Consider the following 23216-nt stretch of genomic DNA (forward strand, 5'->3'; position numbering starts at 1 on the left):
CCTTCTGTAAAGAATGCAAGCACGAACCATAAAAAGACCACAACAAACATGATTACATAGATCCTTAGAAGCCCCATTCAATGATAATTAGAATATTAGGTTATGGAGGAGTGCCATAACCATCAGCAATGTTGGCATCCTATATGCAAGCTGGTTCAAGTACTGTTTACTCCCCTTCCAGTCCAGCTGTATGCTAATGTGCCTGGGAAAACAGCACAAGATGGCCCAAGTACTTGCACAAGACCTGGATGAAATTCCAAGCTTCTGGCTTTAGCCTGACCCACCTCTGACCATAATGACCATTTAGGGAACAAGCCAGCAGATGGAAGCTCTACTTCTCCCTGTCCCTCTCACTCTGTAACTCTTCATTTCAAACAAATAAATCTTTTTAAAGAATATGGCACTGTATTTCTGCTAGAACTTTCTAACGGAATATGTTCAGTTGCCTGTGAAACAAGGATCATCAGCAAGACAGTGTATAGTTTCATTCTTCTATTTTATGGCAGTAACTATTGCATCAAAATGAAAAAAAATTTTGAATGAGTAGTAACATAAATATTGTCCATTAAACTCTCCTGACCCCTTGTACTTTATCTCTCCCAAGGGAATAAAGAGAAATAGTTCATTGAAAAGTCACGGTAATGTTGAAATGTTATATTTGAAATAAAATTTTAAGAGTCTAGCCATAAACATTGCACTGAAAAAAATGCACATATGATATGATAAGGAGATGTGCAATTTGAGTGCTCCACATGCACATTATGTGTAGCCATTGATTTTTTTTCTGCACCAACTTACTTTCTTCATCCAAAATGATGATGAGCATGGCATACACGGTTGCATGTTTATGTTATGCTATTATGTATGTAGAGCAGTATTAGTGTTATGTTGAGGAATAAGTAACACAGCCAGTGTTTCACATTTGGCCTCACACACAGTGGCACTCAGTATTTATTAGTGCGATTACGGTGCCAGGATTGTTAATTAGCTCTAGAATGGAATTGTAACAACAGTGTTTCAGCAGTTTGTGTCCCAACACCATCTACAGATACTTTTCATGGTTACAGACCTTTTTTTTTTTTAAAGATTTACTTATTTTTATTACAAAACCAGATATACAGAGAGGAGAGACAGAGAGGAAGATCTTCCATCCGATGATTCACTACCCAAGTAAGCGCAATGGCTGGTGCGCGCCAATCCGAAGCCGGGAACCTGGAACCTCTTGGAACCTATTCCAGGTCTCCTACGTGGGTGCAGGGTCCCAAATCTTTGGACCGTCCTCGACGGTTTTCCCAGGCCACAAGCAGGGAGCTGGATGGGAACTGGAGCTGCCGGGATTAGAACCGGCGCCCATTTGGGATCCCGGTGAGTTCAAGGCAAGGACTTTAGCCGCTAGGCCACGCTGATGGGCCCTACAGACCTTTTAAAACAGTACCTAAGCATCTTTTTAGTACTAGTAAGTTGGAAATGACAAAACTGAGCCAATCTGAGAGAGCTGATTATCACCACTGTATTTCCAAATGAGAGTGAAAAGATGATGGTTTCCCTCAAAAGGTCTTCTAACTGGACATTGCATGTTCTAAATTCCTAGAACAGTGTCTATAACCCATTTAAAAAGAAGTTAAAATAAGAATAACTTGGGCTATATATATATATGGTTATATATATAAATACATAAACATTGGGTTTTATATATTTTATATATGTATATACATATTTACATGTATATATATATTTCAATAATAGGAGTGGTTTTTTTTCTTATCTGTATGCCCAAGAAATACATACTCACCAAAATGGAGGGAAGGAAGTAGATTTGGGGGATGAAGAATTGTTTTTACCCATTCTCATACAGTCAGTCCAAAAGCACTGAGACCGCAGCCCTTCCACATTCACACACAGCCCTGGGGAAGAGAGATGCTGCTCTGATTCGGGCTGCTTTGTTGACATCCCTTTTGACGCTCTTGGAGTGTGACTAATATGGCTGGGAATGATGAAGATAAACATCCTATCTATTATATTCCTCTCTCAGGTTTGAGAACAGAGATAAACTAATAGCTCCGGATTCTTGACATACTTGTACTTTCCTGTACTTATTAAAAGTAAAGCATCTTGAAGTAAATGGTAGTGATGTCTCATTACATTATGACCCATAACCATTACAAAAATCCCTGTTTATTTATTCAGCCATTAGTGTAGTGGGAAAAAGAGGAGTGGGCGGGATTCACTTTTTAGATACTTCCTATGCCAGGCCAGGAGCCTTAAGTGAATTATGCCATTTAATCTTCACATCGATCCTAATTTTTGCTTTTTAAGATTTTTGTACCATTTGTTCAGTATAGGTTAGTCATATTAATGTTTCTGCCTAAGCATCTTTGAATTTTTTAATTGAAGTAATATTTACATGTAAGAAAAGTCATCATTTAAAACATACAGTTGGATGAAGTTTGGCGATAGTTCTGTAACTACCACCGTCTTTCTCCTCACTCTGAAAAGTTGTCTTGAACTCTTTTTTAGTCACTTTCTTTCCTGGACTCTGGGGCCCAGGCAATCACTAATCTGGTTTCTGTTACTGTAGATTTGACTGCTCAAGGATTTCCTCTAAATGGAATCATATGTTGTCTTTGGTGTTTGGCTTTGTTCGCTTAGCAACAATGATTCTGAGACTTGTGCACGTTGAATTGCTGAGTAGTACTCTACATTATGGAAATTCCACAACTTACTCATCTGTTCGAACATTCATCATTTGTGTTGATATATTTGAGACTGTTATGAATCACACTGTGATGAACTTTCATATGCATGTCCCTTTGTGGATTTACGTTTTCACTTATTTGGGTTGAATGTCTGGAAGTAGACTTGCTGTTCATTTACTGAGTGTGCGTTTGATCTTTTAAGATACTGATTTACTCATTTTCAAAGTAACAGTAACATTTTGCTTACTTGCCAGCAAGGCAGGAGAGTTACATTTCTCATAGCATCACCAACACTTGGTCTTTTTTTTTAACTGTACTCTTCCAGTAGATATGAAGTGGCATCTCTTTTTTGGCTTTTGTTTGCATTCCCCCAATATCTAGTGACATTGAGGGTATTTCCTTGTGCTCAGTGTGCATTTATGTGTATTTTTTTGTGTGTGAAATATTCAATTTTTTTTCCCACTTAAAATAATGCTTTGTTTGTCTTACTGAATTGTATTTAACAAGACAGTACTTTTACAGATACGTTTGACAAGTATATCCTCCCACTTTCTGCCTTACCTTTTCATTTCCTTTTTAAAATTTTTCTACTTAATTATTTGGGGGGACAGAAAGACTTAAGAGACAGAGCTCCCATCCACTGGTTTGCTCCCCAGATTCATACTACAGCCAGGGCTGGGCCAGGTTTACCTGCAATAGTCTGAGCCAAAGACTCAATCCAGGTTTCCCATGGAGGTGACAGGAACCTGACTGCTTGAGCCATCACCTGCTGCATCTCAGGATGCTGATTAACAAGAAAGCTAGAAGCCAGGGTGGAGCTGAGCCTTGAGCCCAAACACTTTGATATGGTATGTGGGCACCCCAAATGGTATCTTAACTGCTACACTGAATTCCTGCTTCCAACTTTTTCTTTTATGGTTTAGTACCTGTTAAAATGCACCATTTTTATTTTGGTGTCATTTTGGTTTTGTGAGCAGGCTAAGGTACAGAAATTTGCCCAAAGATATACAGTAACTGGCAGAGCCAGGATTCAGTCCCAAGCACTCTTTTAAAATACATTAGCCCAATCTCCAGAACAACCAAAACAAACAAGCCATTCAAGAAATGGGCAACGGAAATGGGCAGACATTTCACAAAGGAACAAACCCAAATGGAAAACAAACATATGAAAAAAATGCTGAAGTTCCCTGGCAATAAGGGAAATCCAAATTAAGATAACAATGAGGTACCACCTAATGCCAGTAAGAATGGCTCACATACAAAAAACCACCAACAACACTTGCTGGTGAGGATGTGGGGAAAAGGGAACTCTACTCCACTGCTGGTGGGGCTGTAGGTTGCTACAGCCTCTATGGAAATCCGTATGGAGAACACTCAAACAAATGAAAATTTGCATACCATATGATCCAGCAATAGCACTCCTAGGAATATATCCAAAACACCTGCTACACGAGAAACCAACATGCACCCCTATGTTCACAGCAGCACAATCAATAATTGCAAAAACTTGGAAGCAACTGAAATGCCCATGAACAGAAGACTGGATAAGAAAGCTATGGTTCATTTACTCCATGGAATACAACTCAACTATTGAAAAAAACGAAATGCAGTTTTTTTGTGGCCAAATGGGCCCAACTGGAAACCATTATGCTAAGAGAAATGAGCCAATCCCAAAAGGTTAGATACCACATGTTTGCCTTAATTTAAGATGAAATGATGTCAATCCGAAAAACAGTACCTGTAAACTAATATTATTCCAACCCCAAACAGCCTGTATCTCATGCAGTAAGATATTGTGATGTAACCAATAAACGAACAATCAATGTGAGTCAGACTGCTTATGATCTACATCAAAGAATTGTAAAACTTAACATACTTTTAAGACCCTAAACTACTCAGAAATGGGGCGGGAGAGCAGAGAAATCTTCCATCTCCTTAGAATGTGTGAGGAAGATGTGAAGTATAACCTGTCAGGAACATAACAGGTAACTCATAGACAACAGACTCGAATCAGCATTAGACAACAGTAAAACTACAAAGATATATAGGGGGAATCAAGAGCAGTCCTGACAACCTCTTAACAGGAGGTCATATTCACAGAGCAGGAGGGACACCAGAGTGGAGCAGGTGGACAGGAGGAGGCTTGTATCCCAACCCTGAAGACTCCCGGATCCTCACCAAGGACTATCAGTACGGGCAGCAAGGACTACATCCCAACTGCCAAGGAGACCACGGGGAATTGGAGTGCCTTCAGAGGCCAAGAACTCTGGTGTCACCCACCCCCTTTTGGATCTCCCACATGGGATGGAAGAAGCCCAAATCCTTCCTCACAGGATCCAAGGTCATTGGAACAACAGCCAGGAGCCCTGAGTGGTCCGCAGAAACAGAAGAACAGTAAACTTCCTTTGGGACTAGGGAGAGGAGCTCTCTCTGGTCCTTACTTAGTTCCAACTTTGGATCCCCACCCTCTCTTGCAATGACAATCAGGGTCGCTCCGGAGCCCCCCCCCCACCCAAAAAAAGCAAACAACAACAAAAAATTAGAATAGATAGGCAGGGAACAACAAGGAAAGCTTAGAACCAGAGAGGAAATAGTCAGCATGGATTCACATATACCTTACTAGGTAGGACACAAAGGTGAGTTACTCCTCACTAGGGTATTGAAGATTTCTCTGCATACCCCCCCAAAACTGTCTGCACCTCAGCTGGTGACATATGCCTTGTTAGAGTTATAAGCCAGTTTAGACTATCCTAAAATCTGCCAGGTTCAGCAAAATTATGCTTCAACACTATAAACTGCTAAATACTAAAATGAAAATAAACATGAGACAGCTGAATAGTACCCTATAGCCATTTTAAGGTGTATAGCAGCCGGTTCTGTATATAAACTAAAATTGTAATGTCAATGAAGTAATCACAGGATGTGGTTAAGAACTTGCATTTTTTTTTAACATATTGGTTACTCAATACCATGTCAATTAATTCCAAAAATAAATAAATAAATAAATAAATAAATAAATAAATAAAATACATTAGCCCAAATCACATACAAAACCCAAGTGGGTCCTAACCAGCAGTATTTGCTGAGTGCCTGCTGTACCCCAGGCATTTTTTTTTTTACAGGAATAGTAGGTCTCAGCAAATGATACATGAGAAGCAAAATTATTGCTATTATTGATATTGTGAACCTAATTCTGTTTCTCAATGGAGAAAAAAAAACAGTATTTTCATTATATAATATTGGGAAAACTGGCTACCCAACATGTAAACAGTTGAATTTGAACTCTTACCTTACATCTCATGCAAAAATTAGCTCAAAATAGATCTAAGGACTAAACCTAAGACCTGAAACTGTAAATCACCTAGAAGAAAACAGAGAGAAAGCTTCGTAACACTGGATCTGGCAGTGATTTCATCAATATTACCCACCCAAAAGTATAGGTAATAAAAATAAAAAATATTTTGAGCTATGTCAGAATTCAAAATTTTATACATGAAAGAATACAGCATAATGGAAAGTGTTCTAAAAACTAGTAGAGAAATATTTACAAATTATATACTTGGTCAGAGATTAATGTCCAGAAGGTGCAAAGAACTCTTAATGAAAACAACAACAAAATAATATGATTTATAAATAGGGCAAGGACTTGAATAAACATATCTCCAATGAGGGTATACAATTAACCAACAGCATAGGCAAATGTGCTCAGCATCACTACTGATTAGGGAAATGCAAATCAAAACCACAATGCAATGTCCTTCACACCTGTTAGGATGGATACTTTAAAAAATACAAACAAGTTGTTGAGAGTGTACATGAAAGAGAAACAGGAAACTTTGTGAACTGTTCATGGGATTGCAAAATGAGACAGTCACTGTGAAAAGTAAAATGGTTGTTCCTCAAAAATTATGAATAGCATTTCTATATGATCTAGCGATTTTTATGAGTGACCATCCAAAAGAATTGAAAGCAGCATCTCCAGGAGATCTTTGTACATTCATGTTCCTAGTGGTTGTATTCACAATAACCAAAAGGTGTCAGCATTCTAAGTGCTTATAAATAAAAGAATAAGGAACATGTATTGTAACTACAGTGGCATATTATTCAGTCTTAAACAAGAAGGAAATTTTAATACTTGGTACAACATTGATGAGCCTTGAATATGCTATGTTAAGTGAAGTGATCTAGTCACAGAAATATAAATACTATATGATCCCACTTTGATGTGAGGATAGCATAAATTCTTGGGTCCCTAAATCCAGAAGGGAGACCTAGAGGAAGCTCCTGGCTCCCAGGTTCACATAGGTTCATCTCTGGCCATTGTGGTCATTTGGGTAGTGAACCAGAAGACCTTCTGACTCTCCTCTCTCTGTAAAAAAAAAATATATATATATGTGTGTGTGTGTGTGTGTGTGTGTATGCCTTTCAAATAAAGAAATGGATAAATCTTTTTTTAAAAAGGTATTCATTTTACTTAAAAATCAGACAGAGAGCAAGAGACAGAGAGATCTCTCATCTGCTGGTTTACTTCCCAAATAACCCCGAATTGCTGGGCCTGTCCAAAGTCAGGAGCCAGAAGCTTTTTCCAGGTCTCCCATTTGTGTGCAGGGTCCAAAAGCCTTGGGCCAGCCCCTACTGTTTTCCCGCTTTCTCAGACCATTTGCAGAGAGCTGGAGCAGAAGTGGAGCAAGCAACAATAAGGGATTTAGGTACCACAAGTAGAAGATTAGCTCACTACACCACTGTGCCAGCCCCTAACATGGTATAAATTTTAATGCACATTTTGCCATAATTAAATAATAAAGCTGAAACTGGTAGAGAAGCAGTAGGCACTCATATTAGTTACGAAAGGGGACTTTTGGTATTTTGTAGGATTCATCATGACTGGGCTTTAGGAATTTTTGACACAATTTTTTTGACAATATTTTGATATTTTTTTGGTCTCACTTTATCGTGGTCTCAGACTGACCTCATCTGATGTTAATTTTTTTTTTTTGAAGTTGTTTTGCCTGAAGGAGAATAACAGGGCCTCGTAGTGAGCCCAGATGAGCTTCAGACAACTTCAAGGCTTGGCTGTCAGTGTCCACACAGCTTCTAGTGTCTGGGGCTACCTGTTTTGACAGTCCTCCTAATGGCCAGTGGGAATTCCATTAGATGTTATACAAAGCTTTACAGTTATGGTAAAATGAAAGAGCTATTTCCTTGAAGACCAGGTTGGTGGGTAAAATCTAGGTGAAATAAATAAGCCATTCAGAACCCTTTTCACTAGCAGTGTGTACCGGCCACAGCCTTGCCTTCTGGTTTTTGTAAGTGCTTTGTCACAGATGTGGTTGAAGAACTCCCTGCTGTAGCCCCACTCAGAAACATTGTCTTGGCCTTCCGGCCACTTAAAACCACCTTGTACAGAAGGTGGGTTTTTTTTTTATTTTTTAAGATTTATTTATTTATTTGAAAATAAGAGTGACAGAGGAAAAAGAGATCTTCCATCTGCTGGTTCACCCTGCAAATGCTAGTGACAACAAGGTGTAACCAGGCCAAAGCTAGGAGTTAGGGACTCCATCCTGGTCTCCAGCGTGGTTGACAGAGTCCCAAGTATGTGGGCCATCATCCACTGTCTCACCAGGGGCATCAGCAGGGAGCTGGATCAGATATAGAGCAGCCAGTACTAAACCAGCACTTTGGGGAGGCTTAACTTGCTGCACGACAATGCCAGCTGTGTACAGCTCCAATTTTAAGAATGTGCATGTGAAAATTTAAAACACAAAGTATAGCTACATAATTGGAAGGAAATGAGACAAATCAACAATTGTGACACTAAGATTTCAGAGGCTTTATAAAGATGTATTCTCTGTGCTCTTCTAGGCTTTCCAAATGTTCTGAGTGTATATTGCATGTTTTGTTCTTCCCATGGAAAATTAACTTAAAGGTAAATGTATTTGGTGCAAAAAAACTTTTTAAATCCATGTATAGTCTTTTCTTAATATACAATTTACAGTAACTGTCAAGATTTACATTTATTTCATTTGGAACGATAATAAAGTTGCAATAACATAATAGTTATATAAACACCTTCTAAAAATGTATCCTGGTATTTAAAGGGCCTTTGTAGCCATTCCATAAATTAGATTCTTGCTCCAATAACTTTTTCAAGACTCCTCATATGTCTCCCCTACACTACAACTTGTAGGTCATGAATTATTGCGGATGAGCAGAACAAATGAAAAATCTTCGATTTTTAGGGGTCTTGGTGATTGTATGTTATGTTTTAAAAATCAGGAATATGCTATATTTTGAGAAAGAGTCCCAAGGATGGAAGGAGATTTGAGCGTTCCTGTCACCCCCCCTGCTTAGTGTCTAAAGCTCAGTGACAAGCCTCCAGTGTTCCCAGTGTTCTTCCATGTTCCAAAAAAGAAAAAGCAGAGGCACATGCATGATTTATTTAGCCTGAGTTGCTTTGCATTTAATTGACGGGGCCGTTTCCAGCTCCTCAGACCTAGCCTAGATAGTAGCTTTGCATTAAGCCCATGCTGACTGTTCCCACCCTTACCCCAAACAGAATAGTCCCCTCTCCTCTCTGCTCTGGTTTGGACTCTCTTTTATTGCTTATCACTTTTGTTTAAAATAAGAAACAAAAATTGTGTGTCTTTCTCCTCCACATGTTGCATGTTCATAGAAGGGAAGAAGGGGATGATCTAGCCTACTGTTCTTAGTGCCTATAGAGCCCTTTGCTGTTCAGTAATTGACTGAATATCTTGAGCACAGGTATAATGGCACCTGCTCAACATACACATTTCCTGAAAGGGTGAGTCAGGTATTTGACTAAAGATGGCCAAATTGATCATTTAAAAAATAATAATAAAAAAAATTCTGGCAACACAGCAGCACAGTCTGTCACAGACTGTGACAGGAAAGCAGCCTGTCAGCAGCAGACCTGGAGTATTTCTTCCGATAATTCTGGCCTGTTCACCGTAGAACCAAGTGGGATGGGCCTAACACTGAAGAAGCCATCTTGAAAAGGTAATTGGGCAATAGATATAAAATGTCAAATGCATACCATCATGCACTTCTGGGCATTTGCCCTCCAAATACCCCTGAATACAGTAGGCAAACATATGGTTAAGTTTCCTCACTATTGGCAATTTATTTCACTGTAGGAGAGTATAGTATTACACAGCCATTAAAAGTGATATGGATTGAGCGATGGGTGTTGTGACAGAGGCACTCAACCCACCACTTGGGACAGCCACATCCCCTATCAGTATGCCTGGGATCAAGTCCAGCCTCTGCTTCCAATCCCGCTTCCTGCCAGTGTGCTTGGAAAACAGCAGATGATGGCCCAGCTACTTGGGAGACCTAGATGGAGATCCTTCTTCCTAGCTTCCACTTGGCTGTTGCAGCCATCTGGGGAATGAACCAATGAATGAAAATCTGTCTTTTCCCTCTGTCTCTATTTGTCTTTCAATTAAACACTTTTTTTTTTTTCGCAATTCTCTAAGCACTCTCCATACTGACTTCCAAAGTGGTTATACTAGCCTGCATTCCCACTGGCAGTGAAGGAGGGTACCTTTCTCCCCACATCCACACTAGCAGGTGTTGTTAGTAGAGTTCTGAATGTAAGCCAATCTCACTGGAGTTAGGTGCTACCTCAACGTGGTTTTCATTTATATCCCTCTGACAGCTAGGGAACCTGAGCATCTTTTCATTTGTCTGTTATCCATTTGAATCTGTTCTTTTGAAAAATGTCTGTTTATTTCCTTTGCCCATTTCTTCACAGGGTTGTTATTTTTTACTGTCCCTGGGTTTCTGAAGCTGTTTGTAAATCCTGGATATTAGTCCCCTATCATTTGCGTAGTGTACAAAGATTTTCTCCCATTTTGTTGGTTGCTTCTTCACTTTGTTAATTGTTTCCTTTGCTGTACAGAAGCTTTCAAATAAACACAATTTTAAAAATGAATGAGATAAATCAATTTATGTTAATGGTTGTGATGGTGACTTTTCTTGATTCAGTATGTATTTCTATGCCAGGAACCTTGCCATGTATTTGACATTTTATTTACTAATTCTGTCACAACTCAGTGGCAGGCTAGTATTACCATCTACATTTTGCAGATGACAAAGTTGAGTCACAAAAGTTAGAAATTTGCACAGGTTCACACAGCTAGTAAAGAGCAGACCTGATACATCAGTTGAGGTGAGTTGGAGGTTACAGTAGGCTGATTTTTAACTTCCAAAATGCACATCCTTGGTCATACTGGAGAAAGATCAGGATACATAGTAAATGAAAAATCAATCCATACCCCAAAATGCAAGATGCTGTTATTTGTCTTTTACTTTAAAAAAAAAAAAAGATGATTTGTTTGAAAGGCAGAGATAGAGGGATAGAGGAGAAGGAATGAAAGAATTTTCTATCTGCTCGTTCACTCTCCAAATGACTGCAACAGCCAGAACCGAGCCAATTCAAAGCCAGGAACTAGGAACATCTTCCAGGTTTCCTGTTGAAGTTTGGGGACCGAAGCACTTGGGTCATCTGCTGCTTTCGCAAGCATATCAACAAGGAGCTGGATTGGAAGTGGAGCTACCACGACTCAAACTTGCACCTGTATAGGATACTGGTGTAGCAAGTGGAGGCTTTACATGCTGAAGCACAACACTAGCCCCATGTTTTACATTTTTAAATACAGCATGATTGTGGCTTCAGAGGCAGTGGATGACCTTCTTCCTTTTGCTTCACATTTTTCCTGTGTCTTTTAATGATGGCAAGTGTTTATGTAGATTTTTCACTCAAGTAAGTGGAGCTGATGTTTTTAAAGTTGTACTGCTTAATGCAGACTAAGCTGAAATCTTGAATGACAAATACGTGTTTTCCACCCTCACTAAAATGCTGCTGTGTAGTTCTCCTCTTACCCTAACTTTCCATTGTCCACTCTCTCAGCCCAACAGCTCACTTCAAAATTGGCTTCATCTGGGCATCTTTGCCTATCTGACTTCGCTTGAAATATTTAAAATTTTGAATGGCTTATACCCTCAACTTGGCATTTTGTGCTTTGAAACAGACTACATTTTCTGTTTCCCAGAGATAAATGGGCATGATAGAAATTGTATATATTGGGCCCGGTGCCGTGGCCTAGCGGCTCAAGTCCTCGCCTTGAAAGCCCCGGGATCCCATATGGGCGCCGGTTCTAATCCCGGCAGCTCCACTTCCCATCCAGCTCCCTGCTTGTGGCCTGGGAAAGCAGTCGAGGACGGCCCAAAGCTTTGGGACCCTGCACCCTCCTGGGAGACCCGGAAGAGGTTCCTGGTTCCCGGCTTTGGATAGGCGCGCACCAGCCCGTTGCGGCTCACTTGGGGAGTGAAACATCGGATGGAGGATCTTCCTCTCTGTCTCTCCTCCTCTCTGTATATCCGGCTTTCCAATAATAATAAATCTTTAAAAAAAAATTGTATATATTGGGATTGTAATTATATACCCTAATACAGTTCTACAGTTAAGTAGTAGTTATCTGGAACTGGCAAAAAATAAAATATTCTGATTCTGTAATAGTAATTTTTTTCTTTTTTATTATATTTTTGTGATACAGTTCCATATGCTCTGGGATTTCCCCTTTCTCTTCCCCAAATCCTCTTCCCCCTACTGATTTACCTTATATTACTGAAATAGTATAGTTCTTCATAAACAGTCATAAGTCCATCATTGTAGGCACAGACAGTGGCAGAGTCAGCATCCTATTGTCATGATAAATTTAACAATTTTTGGGAGTCCATCTTTGATCTGGAAATAGAAATGCATACTGCATTGTATCCTCACATCTGAATATGATAGGCTCAATTACACAATTACTATACACCCCCTTAAATGAAAAGGCACAAAGCAAAGTCAACAAAAGGAAGAAAAATAGAATTTTACAATGCCGTGAGGCTAAATAACATGCTACTAAATGCCTAATGTGTCACTGAAGAAATGAAAAAGAAAACCAAGAACCTTCTTGAAGAAAATGATGCTACTGTATGATGTATGAGTCAGTGAAGAATTTGAGCAAAAAGGAAAACTGTTTTTGAAGAAATGCTGTTCTGTCTCTCCTCCTAGTCAAGTCAAACAAATCAGCAGGATGGGCAAAATTCTTTGCTTGGGTTTACCTGCTGAGCTCCCGGTGAACTCTCCTTCTCACCTGGCTGCTGGTGGAGCTCCGGCCACTGATGGAGCTCAGATCGCTGCTTGCTGACTGCCGCTGGAGTATCTGATAACTGCGACACTGCACTATTACAGCTGCTGTTTTCCCGTGTCTGTCAGTCTCCAGGTGCCCCTCTGCTGTCAGCTTTTCCTTTCCTATTTCCTGGAATGTGCCCTCTGCTTCACCCTGGCTAATAATTCTCCGTCTGTTTAAGCATGTCTTTACTCTATTCCACCATCTTGATTCTCCTGTAATTGTGAATTGGCAAAAGAACACATTCATTTTGTTTGAAGGAACATTTTTCTGATTATAAATTTAGAGAATAAGTTTGTTTCATGGATGCTGTGATACAACTCATGCTTTTCTGACCATTCTTATTTTTGTCTACCCAACTAAATTATAGCTGCCTTAGGATAAAATCCAGTTTCTATACTAGTCTTGCTCCATCTTTGCCTAGAAAGCATGCGTTTATTATTGTAGCTGAAATGATAAATTAAGCCAAAATTGCAACACAGCCACATTTTGTGGATTTTGTTACTGCTGCTTTTGAAAGACTCAATTTAGGAATTGATACTACATTTATCTTAACCAGCAGAGAATCTTCTCTGATAGTCTTCCCCAAAAAGGAAAGAGAATCATTATTTATTTCTTTGTGTATAATTTTGGCTGAGTTTTGCCATCCTGTAGGCCATATTTTCTAGCTGAGTACATATTGTGAAGAATTGGAAATCTGTTTTGGACTTTTGTTTCATGCAAACTAAATGTTTTAAAATATGGGCTGTTAGATTTTTTTTAACTGTATTTTTCTTTCTCAGGGCAAGTTATCAAGGCGTGGGACATTGGGGTGGCCACCATGAAGAAAGGAGAGATCTGCCACTTATTATGCAGGCCAGAATATGCATATGGCTCAGCTGGCAGTCTCCCTAAAATTCCCCCCAATGCGACTCTCTTTTTTGAGGCAAGTATGTGCGTGAGGTTGCCTAGTCAGCATCTGCTCTATTCTAGAGCTTTCTTTGAAGCAACAGGCAGTGGAACAAGGAGCGAAGTTTGCGATTGGGAATTAGATCCAAGTTATTTATTTTGGAGCCTGCCTTCTTGAATTGTTTCCCACAAACCCAAGGAGTGTGTGCCAATGCTTTCTTAGAAACGTGTCTCTGGCACAGAAAGGTCATATCCAAATAAACAAAAGGCGCTTGACTTAGAAATAAAGGCTCTGGCTAGTTGTTTGAGTGTAATCTACTCAGAGGTGACCAGAAGATAGGACGGAAACGTCGGAGACGAATGTAGAAATATGCGGCTGTAAGATATTTTCCTCTTATCGAGGTTTATTAATATCACAGATCTCCTTCAAAGGAAGCAGCAGTGGGTGGAGTTTTTAGTCATCTTGTGCTGAACTCCACACACGTTTAGCAAAACCTAATTTTAAAAGCCACCCTAACCAGGTAACACACAGCTTCAGTCGTTGTCAGCCAGACACATGAGGTTTATTCTTTCACTTTATGAAGGCAGCGCCATAAACTAGGTGGAAAAGCGGTGGCCTCAAGTCAGACAACACAGCCGTGTGCCAGCGCCTTGCAGTTCTGGCCATTTGCCTACAAGTCAGTGTTGCTAGTATTTCCTGTCTGCCTTCGCACTGCAGCCCTGCAGGACTAGTGCTAGACATTGTCATTGCATGACGTTCTTTCTGCATATTTGAAAAAAGCCTCGTGTCCTTTTACCCCCTACCTTTTCAATAACTAAGATGCAAATGTGAGTATATTTTTGTAAAACAAGAGTTATTTTATAAAGTGAAAAAAAAAGGTTCCAGTGACATTCTTTCCTCAGCCAAATTTCCCCCCCCCCATTTCTAGGTTGAACTCCTTGATTTCAAAGGAGAGGATTTATTTGAAGATGCGGGTATTATCCGGAGAATCAAACGGAAAGGAGAGGGATATTCAAACCCAAATGAAGGAGCAACTGTAGAAAGTAAGTATTGCTGTAAGAGAGAACTAGACCTTAACAGTGGAGTTCCATTTATGTGGGTGAAGTGGGGGAAATTGTAAACTCTGTATTTAAAAATAATTATCCTGAAAGGGCTAGCACTGCAGCATAGGGGGTAATACCTGCATTCTGTATGGGTGCTTGTTTAGTTCCCAGCTACTCGTCTTCTGATCCAATTCTTTGTTAACTGCCTGGGGGAAACAGAAAGAGATGGCACAAGTGTGGGCTGCTGCATCCATGTGGAGGACCTAGATGAACCTCTCGGCTCCTGGCTTTGGCCTGACCCAACCAAGGCTGTTGGTGGCCCTCTAGGGAGTGAACCAGTAGGTAGAAGTTTTTTCTGTTTCTCCCTCTCTCTGTAACTCTTTCAAATTTTAGTTATTCAAAACGTTATTTTTAAAAACTGCCTTTATTACAAATTTAAAAGGCTCAGGAACCTTTTTCTTAAATATTGAAAACTTTATTTTTAAAAACTACTTTATAGGGCGCGACGTTGATAGCTTAGCGACCAGAGTCCTCGCCTTGCACACGCCAGATCCCATATGGGCGCCAGTGCTAATCCCGGCAGCTCTGCTTCTGGCCTAGGGAAGCAGTCCAGGACAGCCCAAAGCTTTGGGACCCTGCACCCCTGTGGGAGACCCAGAAAAGACTCCAGGCTTCTTGCTCTGGATTGGCACAGCTCCAGCTGTTGTGGCCGCTTGGGGAATTAATCTGTATATCTGCTTTCCAATGAAAAAAAATACCTTATAAATCATTGTACAAAATATGTTGTTTGTGTTTGAAATAGTTACATAGAGAAGGAGAGACAGAGATGCCATCCATCTGCTGGTTCTCTCCCCAGTAGCTGCAACAGCTACAGGCTGGGCCAGTCTGAAGCCAGGAACAAGGAGTCTACTCCAGGTCTTCCACATGGGTGCAGGGATCCAAGGACCTGGGCCATCCATCCCTGCTTTCCCAGGCCACAAGCAGGGAGCCAGATTGCACACAAACCAGTGCCCATGCAGGATGCTGGTGCCATGGGCAGATAATTAGCTTGCCACACCACAGCACCAGCCATAAATCTTTTTTTTTTCATTGAATATATACCAAAACATAATTTTAGATTCACAATTTATCTAATATTGACTTTACTTAGTAGTAAATGTTAGTTTGATGTATATGTGCCAGGCACCCTACCAGCACCCACAAACTCAGGAATGAATAATAGCAGGAAGTCATTTGGCACAATGATTAAGAATGTGGGACTAGAATGTCCACATTCCCTTCCAGAGTCCACTTCCCGTCCAGATTCAGTAGCCTGGGAGGGAATTCAGTAGGGAATGGCTGAAGCACTGGGTCTCTTCCATCTACATGGGAGATGTGGATCGAATTCCAGGCTCTTAGATGTCATGGCTCAGTCCTGCTTATAGTCATGTTGGAAGTGAACCAACAGATGGAAACTCCCGGTGTTGTCTGTCATTGTTTCAGATAAAATGAAAACAAACAATATTTTTTAAGTGAATTAAAAAAAAAAAAAAAAAACAGTTCCATTCATTGAAGAATCCTTAGTCAGTGAACTCCTTGGTGTGTCAACAAATTCATTGACTGTCTCACATATTTATTCATTTATTTCATGCAATAACCTTATGAGATAAGATTTATTATCCTGGGTGAGAAAAGAGTTCAAAGACGTAACATATATTGTCCAAGACTATTAAGTGACTAAACAGAGCAGAACATGGTAATCATCTCAAGAAGATTATACTTGCTAGCTGTTATCATCAGGGGCAAGTTCTGGCCTCAACATCATACTTAGTTATCATGTCCACATCAATGTGTAATAAATCTTCCAGCTTCTGTTTATTATGGCTCTGACATTTGACGACTGGACATTCTGTAGCATATTCCTTAATTTGAGGAATTCAGAATTAGATTGGGGTTAAATATTTTGGAGAGAAGATCATGTAACTGATATTAGGCCTTTCTCTGTTCGTCATTATCAAGAGCTACTTGATATTGGCATATCATTACTGGTGATGTTGACTCAGGCCACTCTGTGAAAGTGGATTTTGCTATGTTTCTCTTCTGCGTTCATTTGTAATTACTAAATACTTCATTAGAGGGAAATAGGAGGAGACTGATATAAACATCCTGTTTTACATCACATCACACACTCAGTTTAGCATTCATTAATGTTTTTTACATGCTACAGTTGTTATGTTGTTATGTGACTAATAGTGACTTTTGTGTTTCCATTATTTCTTCCATATTTATCAGTTGGAATTATTCTGTAATAAAGGGCTTCTCTTTCTCTCTCTCTCTCTCTCTTTTTTTAAGATTTACTCATTTATTTGGAAGGCAGAAAAACAGAGTGAAAGGGAGAGATCTTCCATCTGCTGGTTTACTTCCCAAATGAACAAAACAGCCAGGACTAGGCCAGGCCAAAGCCAGGAGCCAGGAACTCTATCAGGATATCCCACATGGGTAGCAGAGGCTCAAGTATTTGAGCCACCATCTGTTGCTTTCCCAGAAACAAGAGCAGAGTTTGGCTGGAAGCAGAGCTGCCAGGCTTAAACCAGCACTCTGATACAAGGGGCCAGCGTACAGCTTTAACCTGCCACACCACAATGCCATGTCCTTCGCTGCCCCCACCCCACCCCACCCCACCCCACCACCTTATATATATATATTTTTTTAAAGATTTATTTATTTTTATTGCAAAGTCAGATATACAGAGAGGAGGAGAGACAGAGAGGAAGATCTTCCGTCCGATGAGTCACTCACCAAGTGAGCCGCAACGGGCCAGTGCGCGCCTATCCGAAGCCGGGAACCAGGAACCTCTTCCGGGTCTCCCACGTGGGTGCAGGGTCCCACAGCTTTGGGCTGTCCTCGACTGCTTTTCCAGGCCACAAGCAGGGAGCTGGATGGGAAGTGGAGCTGCTGGGATTAGAACCGGCGCCCATATGGGATCCCGGGGCTTTCAAGACGAGGACTTGAGCCACTAGGCCACGCCGCCGGGCCCCGCCTTATATATTTATATAGTTGTTTATTTTGTATCTGTGAACCCATTAATATTATTTTTTCTATAAACTATTACTCCGTACTATTCTGACTTATGTTGTTCGAATTGTCAAGATTTAACCCTTGGACACTTCAGGTTGGCTCTCAAGTCCTTTCAACACACCTCCTCCTCCTTTTTTTTGTTCCTGTTTGTTTTGCTTTATTTTGTTTTTCACTTACTTGCTGGAATCATAAAAATGCTTTGGGTTCATCTCAAAATTTTCCTCTCCCTGGCCAGGAATCAACCAGTTCAGGAACCCTGACTCTTTTTATTGAAAGCTTGTATTAAAAAGTTAGTGTCTGGGTGCTAGTGCTGTGCTGGGGGCTGGCACTGCTCCTAGAATCTCTCTCCATTTGAGCTAGTGGGAATAGGCATGCCTCAGCATGGATGCACTCAGCTCGGTCAGCCTGCATGGGTACTGAAGGCCGGGAGACCACTCTGACTGCTGGTTTCAGCCAGCTAGCCCAGACCTCTTCTCCCTTTGCTCATTTAAAGCTTCTTCCAACATTGAGAGGCCTGGCTGTCGTTATCTTCCATACATGTACCTATTTACACAGTCCTAGTGCCTACATGAGGTACTCAGAATTGCAGACTGGCACCTCTGTGAAAAATACCTTAACTGGGACATGTTTGTGTATAGTTTCTTTGGTTGTTAACTGTGTAGCATACATTCAAAAGACTGTTTGTCCAAGTTCTTGCTTCCTCTTGGCCCTCAACCATTATGCATTTGTAATACCTTTTCTGTATTTGTTGCTAGGTATCCTGGTTTTGGAGTCCCCCTCACACTGTTGATTACCTGTGTTTTGGGCTTGTGGGGAAAAAAAAAAAAGATGCACTTGGAGATGTTATTCCCCCTATCTCTACCAGACTGTCGCCATTTCTCCATTTGCATCCTGTTCCTCCTACCCTTGCGCGTAGCCAATCTCATCCATTCCCAGTTTTTTCTTCCTATTTTTCTCTTTCAGAACTTAGCAGATACATGGTTGGCTTTTTTTTTTATTATAATCCCCTTATTTTTCCATGAAGGACAGCATAATATGTATGAAACTTTGCAAATGTATTTAAATAATCCTTTATGCAACTTTCTGTTTTCTTGCTCCCACATGTAGTAAGAAAGGGCAATAATTATTCTTTATCTCTCATCTTGTTAGAATGTACTTTCCCAGGAAATTGTAGGTTTATTTTTACTTTTTTCTCCCAAAGCTCTTTTTGGCTTTTTGGAACAAATCAATTTTATAGAAATTTATTGTGGTGATTTTTTTGGTTACTGGGGTTAAGGTGTCCTGCCTTCCCTCTTAAACGGGTTAGCTCCTGTGTGGGAGAGAGAGGAGGAGGTTGCCTTAACGGTAGTTGCCATTCAAAACAAAGACCGCCTTGTTCCCAAGGTCTCTGAAGTGACTCTCGGCTTTTTCTGTGTCGTGTCACTCCTACTCTTAGATTCAAAACCGGCTGTAAACCTGGAAGGAAAACTCGTTCTAGAATGAAACAGCAAAGAAGGGACCATCTGTGGCAGAGTCAGTGTAGACATAGAAGAAATAGTGAGTCTGTCATTTCTGGGTGGGGATGCCATGCAGCGTGCAGGGTGGAGCACGCAGACTTTGGGAGGATGGACTTCAGAGTTTTCAATCTAGAATTACCTCCTGATATTTCTGTGACTTTAGACAGTTTGCTTAATCACCTTGAGCCTCCAATTTTCTCATCTATAAAATGGGAATAATTCTTACTCCCACGGGTTATCTTTATAGCTATGAAAAAAGATGCTTAGCACACAGTGGACATTTTTTTTTCCCTAAATCTGGTGTCTCTGTTTTTATATTGTTTAAGCAGACTTGAGGATAGAAATCTTTAACACTTCTTTTATCTCCTATGTGTAAACCACCAGCAAGTGCTTCAGGCTCTGCTAGGGCATATAGAACCCAGGGTTAATTTAACTCTAGTAGCAATCTTCAAACTAATTGTGCATCTACCAAGGGTTTACTTAATTGTGATCCTGTGCTTCCTTTTCCTAATTTGCCTGTGGATGGGAGAGAGAATTTAGGTTTGTTTGACAGAATGTATTCTTTCTCAAAAAATATTTTGTTTTCGCTCTGCCTCAGGACCCTCTTGTTTACAAGTCAGGCTTCAGTCTCCCATGCTTGTATATTTTTAACTGTCAGTTAAGATGACCATCCCATAATTTTTATTTAGTTTTGTCAGTTTCCATTTAAAAACATAATAGGCACCATGTTCTAAGGTAACTCTAACTGACATGATTACGATGACTGATACGTTAGTCATTGTACTTTAATCACCGGTAGTGCCCAACAAGCTTTACTCTCTTAGAAAATTCAATCTGACTGACATAAGCCTCTAAGCAGCTACCACTTCTCTCTTTCTCACAGATCCTGAATTATCAACCTCTGGTTGGATCAGGTCCACCAGAATGCTGGCTGTCAGTGGTGCTGTCTCTTCTTGCCTCAGTTGCTTTCACCTATATTGAAATTCAGGGACTATGGGCAGTCAGCAGTACTTATTTATTTAAAGGCAAAGAAATAGAAAGAAAAAATTTTCCATGTATTAGTTCACTTTCCAAGTGCCTAAAACAGCCAGCTCTGGGCCAGGCTGAAACCAAGAGCTAGGAACTCCATTTAGGTTTGCCATGTGGGTGGCAGGAACCCCAAAGACTTTGGCCATCATCTGCTGCCTCCCAGGCACATTAGCAGGAAGCTAGTTCAGAAGCAGTGGAAAGACTTGTTCTCAAGCAGTCTGATACAGGCTGCAGGTGTTCTCAGCTTAGTCCACAGCACCACAACTATCCTCCCCAACCATGCAATATTTTTCAATGAGAGAATTTCAACAGAGTGATCTGTTGAAATGCCTCCTTTTCCACTCACCTCCAAACCCATGAAATTGTGAGGGGGGGGAAAGCCATCCAAAAAAAAAAAAAGAGGGCAAAAATCAGTAGTAATATGGGACAATGGAAGAATACAAGAAGTGAATCATGAATTTTGAAAAATTTCTGGACTATGTAAAGTAGATAAAATTGGTCTGATGGAAACTAGCCTCTGTAAAACCAACCCAAAACAGGTGTAGAGCAGACCTCTACTGAGGTACACACTGTTCTGAAGAATTTCAGGCAGAACGCCAAGCTCACAATTGGCCAATGCAGGGAGCCAAGGCAGGCTATGGGGTAATCATCAGAGTTGTACTACAGTAATACTGAACAACTGGGCCAGAGAACCTCCAGGGCAGGCGTGCTCAGCTTTGGCGAAATTTAGAATGATCTGGGGAGCTTCTAAAAAAATTCTAACGTGGAGTAGGCATTGACACAAAGATTAATATGCAACTTGGGACTCCTGCATTGCCTATCTGAGTGCCTGGTTCAAGTCCTGGTGACTCCACTCTTTTTGACCCAGCTTCCTGTTAATGCACACTCTGGGAGCAGAGGATGGTAGCTCAAGTACTCGGGTTCCTCCCACATATGTGAGAGACCCGGTTTGAGCTCTGGACTCCTAACTGTCCATGGGAATTTGGAGAGTAAACAAGTGGATGAATGATCGCTCTCTGTCTCTGTGCCTTTCACATAGAAATGAAAATAAATGTTTTAAAAAATCAGAGGCCAGCGTAATGGCATACTGTGACCTGCAGTAACAGCACCCCATATGGGCGCTGGTTCAAGATGCAGCTGCCCCACATCCAATCTAGCTCCCTACTAATGTGCCTGGGAAAGCAGCAGAGGATGGCCTAAGCACTTGGGCTCCTGCACCCATGTAGGAGAACTAGAAGAAGCTTCTGGCTCCTGGCTCCTGGCTTCAGCCTGGCCTACCCTTGGTCATTGTGGCCATTTGGGCAGTGAGCCAATAAATGGAAGAGTCTCTTTCTCTCGGTGATTCTGGTTTGTAGCCAAGGCTTGAAACAACACAAACTGCTTTTAAGCTAAGGCCACTCAGATCAGGCTCTGAAATAAAAAGGGATATGCCTCAGAAGACTTCACATGCTAGGGAAAGACAATACATAAAGTTTATTTGAATGTTTGAAACAGATTTGTGTGGAAAGTTAACTCTCTCCCATAGTAAATAATGCTAAAGTATTCTACATCTTAAGTAACACCGTTGCACACGTCAGCAGATCAGCGGGGGTGTTCCCAGGCTTGCTATCCACATCACCCCCAATAAATATCTGTGAAATATTCTCCTGGATCCCCAAAGGCAGCCAGGTCTTCTGGGATGAGCCCTACCGTGAAAACACATTCAACTGCTTGGAGAAAAGGTGCCAGGTAACCACAATCATTTGATCACTCGAAGTTCTTCCTCTGTAGTTTGTTCAGACCACCAAGAATCATAAGCAGACACCATGAGAAAGAAGCACAAAAGGTGAACTAGCATAAATAATAAAAGAGAACTTGGAGATTACCAAAGATTGTCTTTAGAGATGGCTAATAGGATTTTAAACTTCTCTTGAAAAAGAAAAGGAGGATAAGAAAGTTTCCAAAAATTAAGAATGACTCCCAAAATTAAAACTCAGAAGGACTGAAGAGCAAAATGACAAGTTTCTGAAGTCTTGACTTGCTGATCTGAAGGCTGGTCAAGGTTATCTCCAAACAGAGGGAAAACAGCAAGGTGAAAGGCTAAAAGACAAATTAGAAGACTCCTCTGATGAAAAATTCAGGAGAGACAATGCACCTCTAATCAAACATGTAATAGAAAATTTCCTAGTGAAGATACAAAATTTTAAGGTTGATAGTATCAAACAAAAGTGGTTTCTCACCTCAATACATCCTGGTGAATTTGAGCATGTAGCTTCAAAAGAAAAACTCTCAACTCTTCCAGAGAGGAGCAAGCTCTGGGCAGAGGAATCAGTCTTACTCATGAGGGAAATATTGAAGATAGGTGGATGTTTGGCCTAATGGTTAAGAATTCCCTGTCCCATAGGTGAGTGCCTGGAGTCCATTCCTCACTCTAGCTCCTGACTCTAGCTTCCTGCTGATGTGGACCTTGGAAGGCAGCAGTAATGGCTCACATTGTGGGATTCCTGCCACCCACATGAGAGACCTGAACTGAGTTCCTGAATCCTGACTTTGGTCAACAGCCATTGTGAGCATCAGGGGAGTGAACCAGCAGAAACGAGTTTGCTGTCTGTTTTTCTATCTAATGAATAAATTAAGGATGAGTTTATTAAAAGATAAATACTACAGACAGCACTTAGGGCATTATCTGTAGCTATGAGCTTTGGAGCCTAGAATTGTGTACTCAGCCAAATTGCATAAGCCCCTGTTACCCATGTGGAGCATCCAAATAGGGTTCTGAGCTCACAGCTTCAGCCTGGCGCAACCCTAGCTGCTGCAGGCATATT

The 23216-nt window shown here is 40.7% G+C and overlaps 1 protein-coding gene across 3 annotated transcripts in view; it reads left to right on the forward strand.

Moving 5' to 3' along the window:
* FKBP5 (FKBP prolyl isomerase 5) overlaps positions 1 to 23216 on the forward strand; it is a 115902-nt gene that overhangs the window by 65919 nt on the left and 26767 nt on the right. For all 3 annotated transcript variants that reach the window (XM_058664054.1, XM_058664049.1, XM_058664062.1), the window contains 2 exons: positions 13681 to 13823; positions 14716 to 14830. In XM_058664054.1, coding sequence (XP_058520037.1) covers positions 13681 to 13823; positions 14716 to 14830 — 258 coding nt within the window. The remainder of the gene's footprint in view (positions 1 to 13680; positions 13824 to 14715; positions 14831 to 23216) is intronic.

This window comes from Ochotona princeps, chromosome 1 (assembly GCF_030435755.1).
Source record: "Ochotona princeps isolate mOchPri1 chromosome 1, mOchPri1.hap1, whole genome shotgun sequence".
Lineage (NCBI taxonomy): Eukaryota > Metazoa > Chordata > Mammalia > Lagomorpha > Ochotonidae > Ochotona > Ochotona princeps.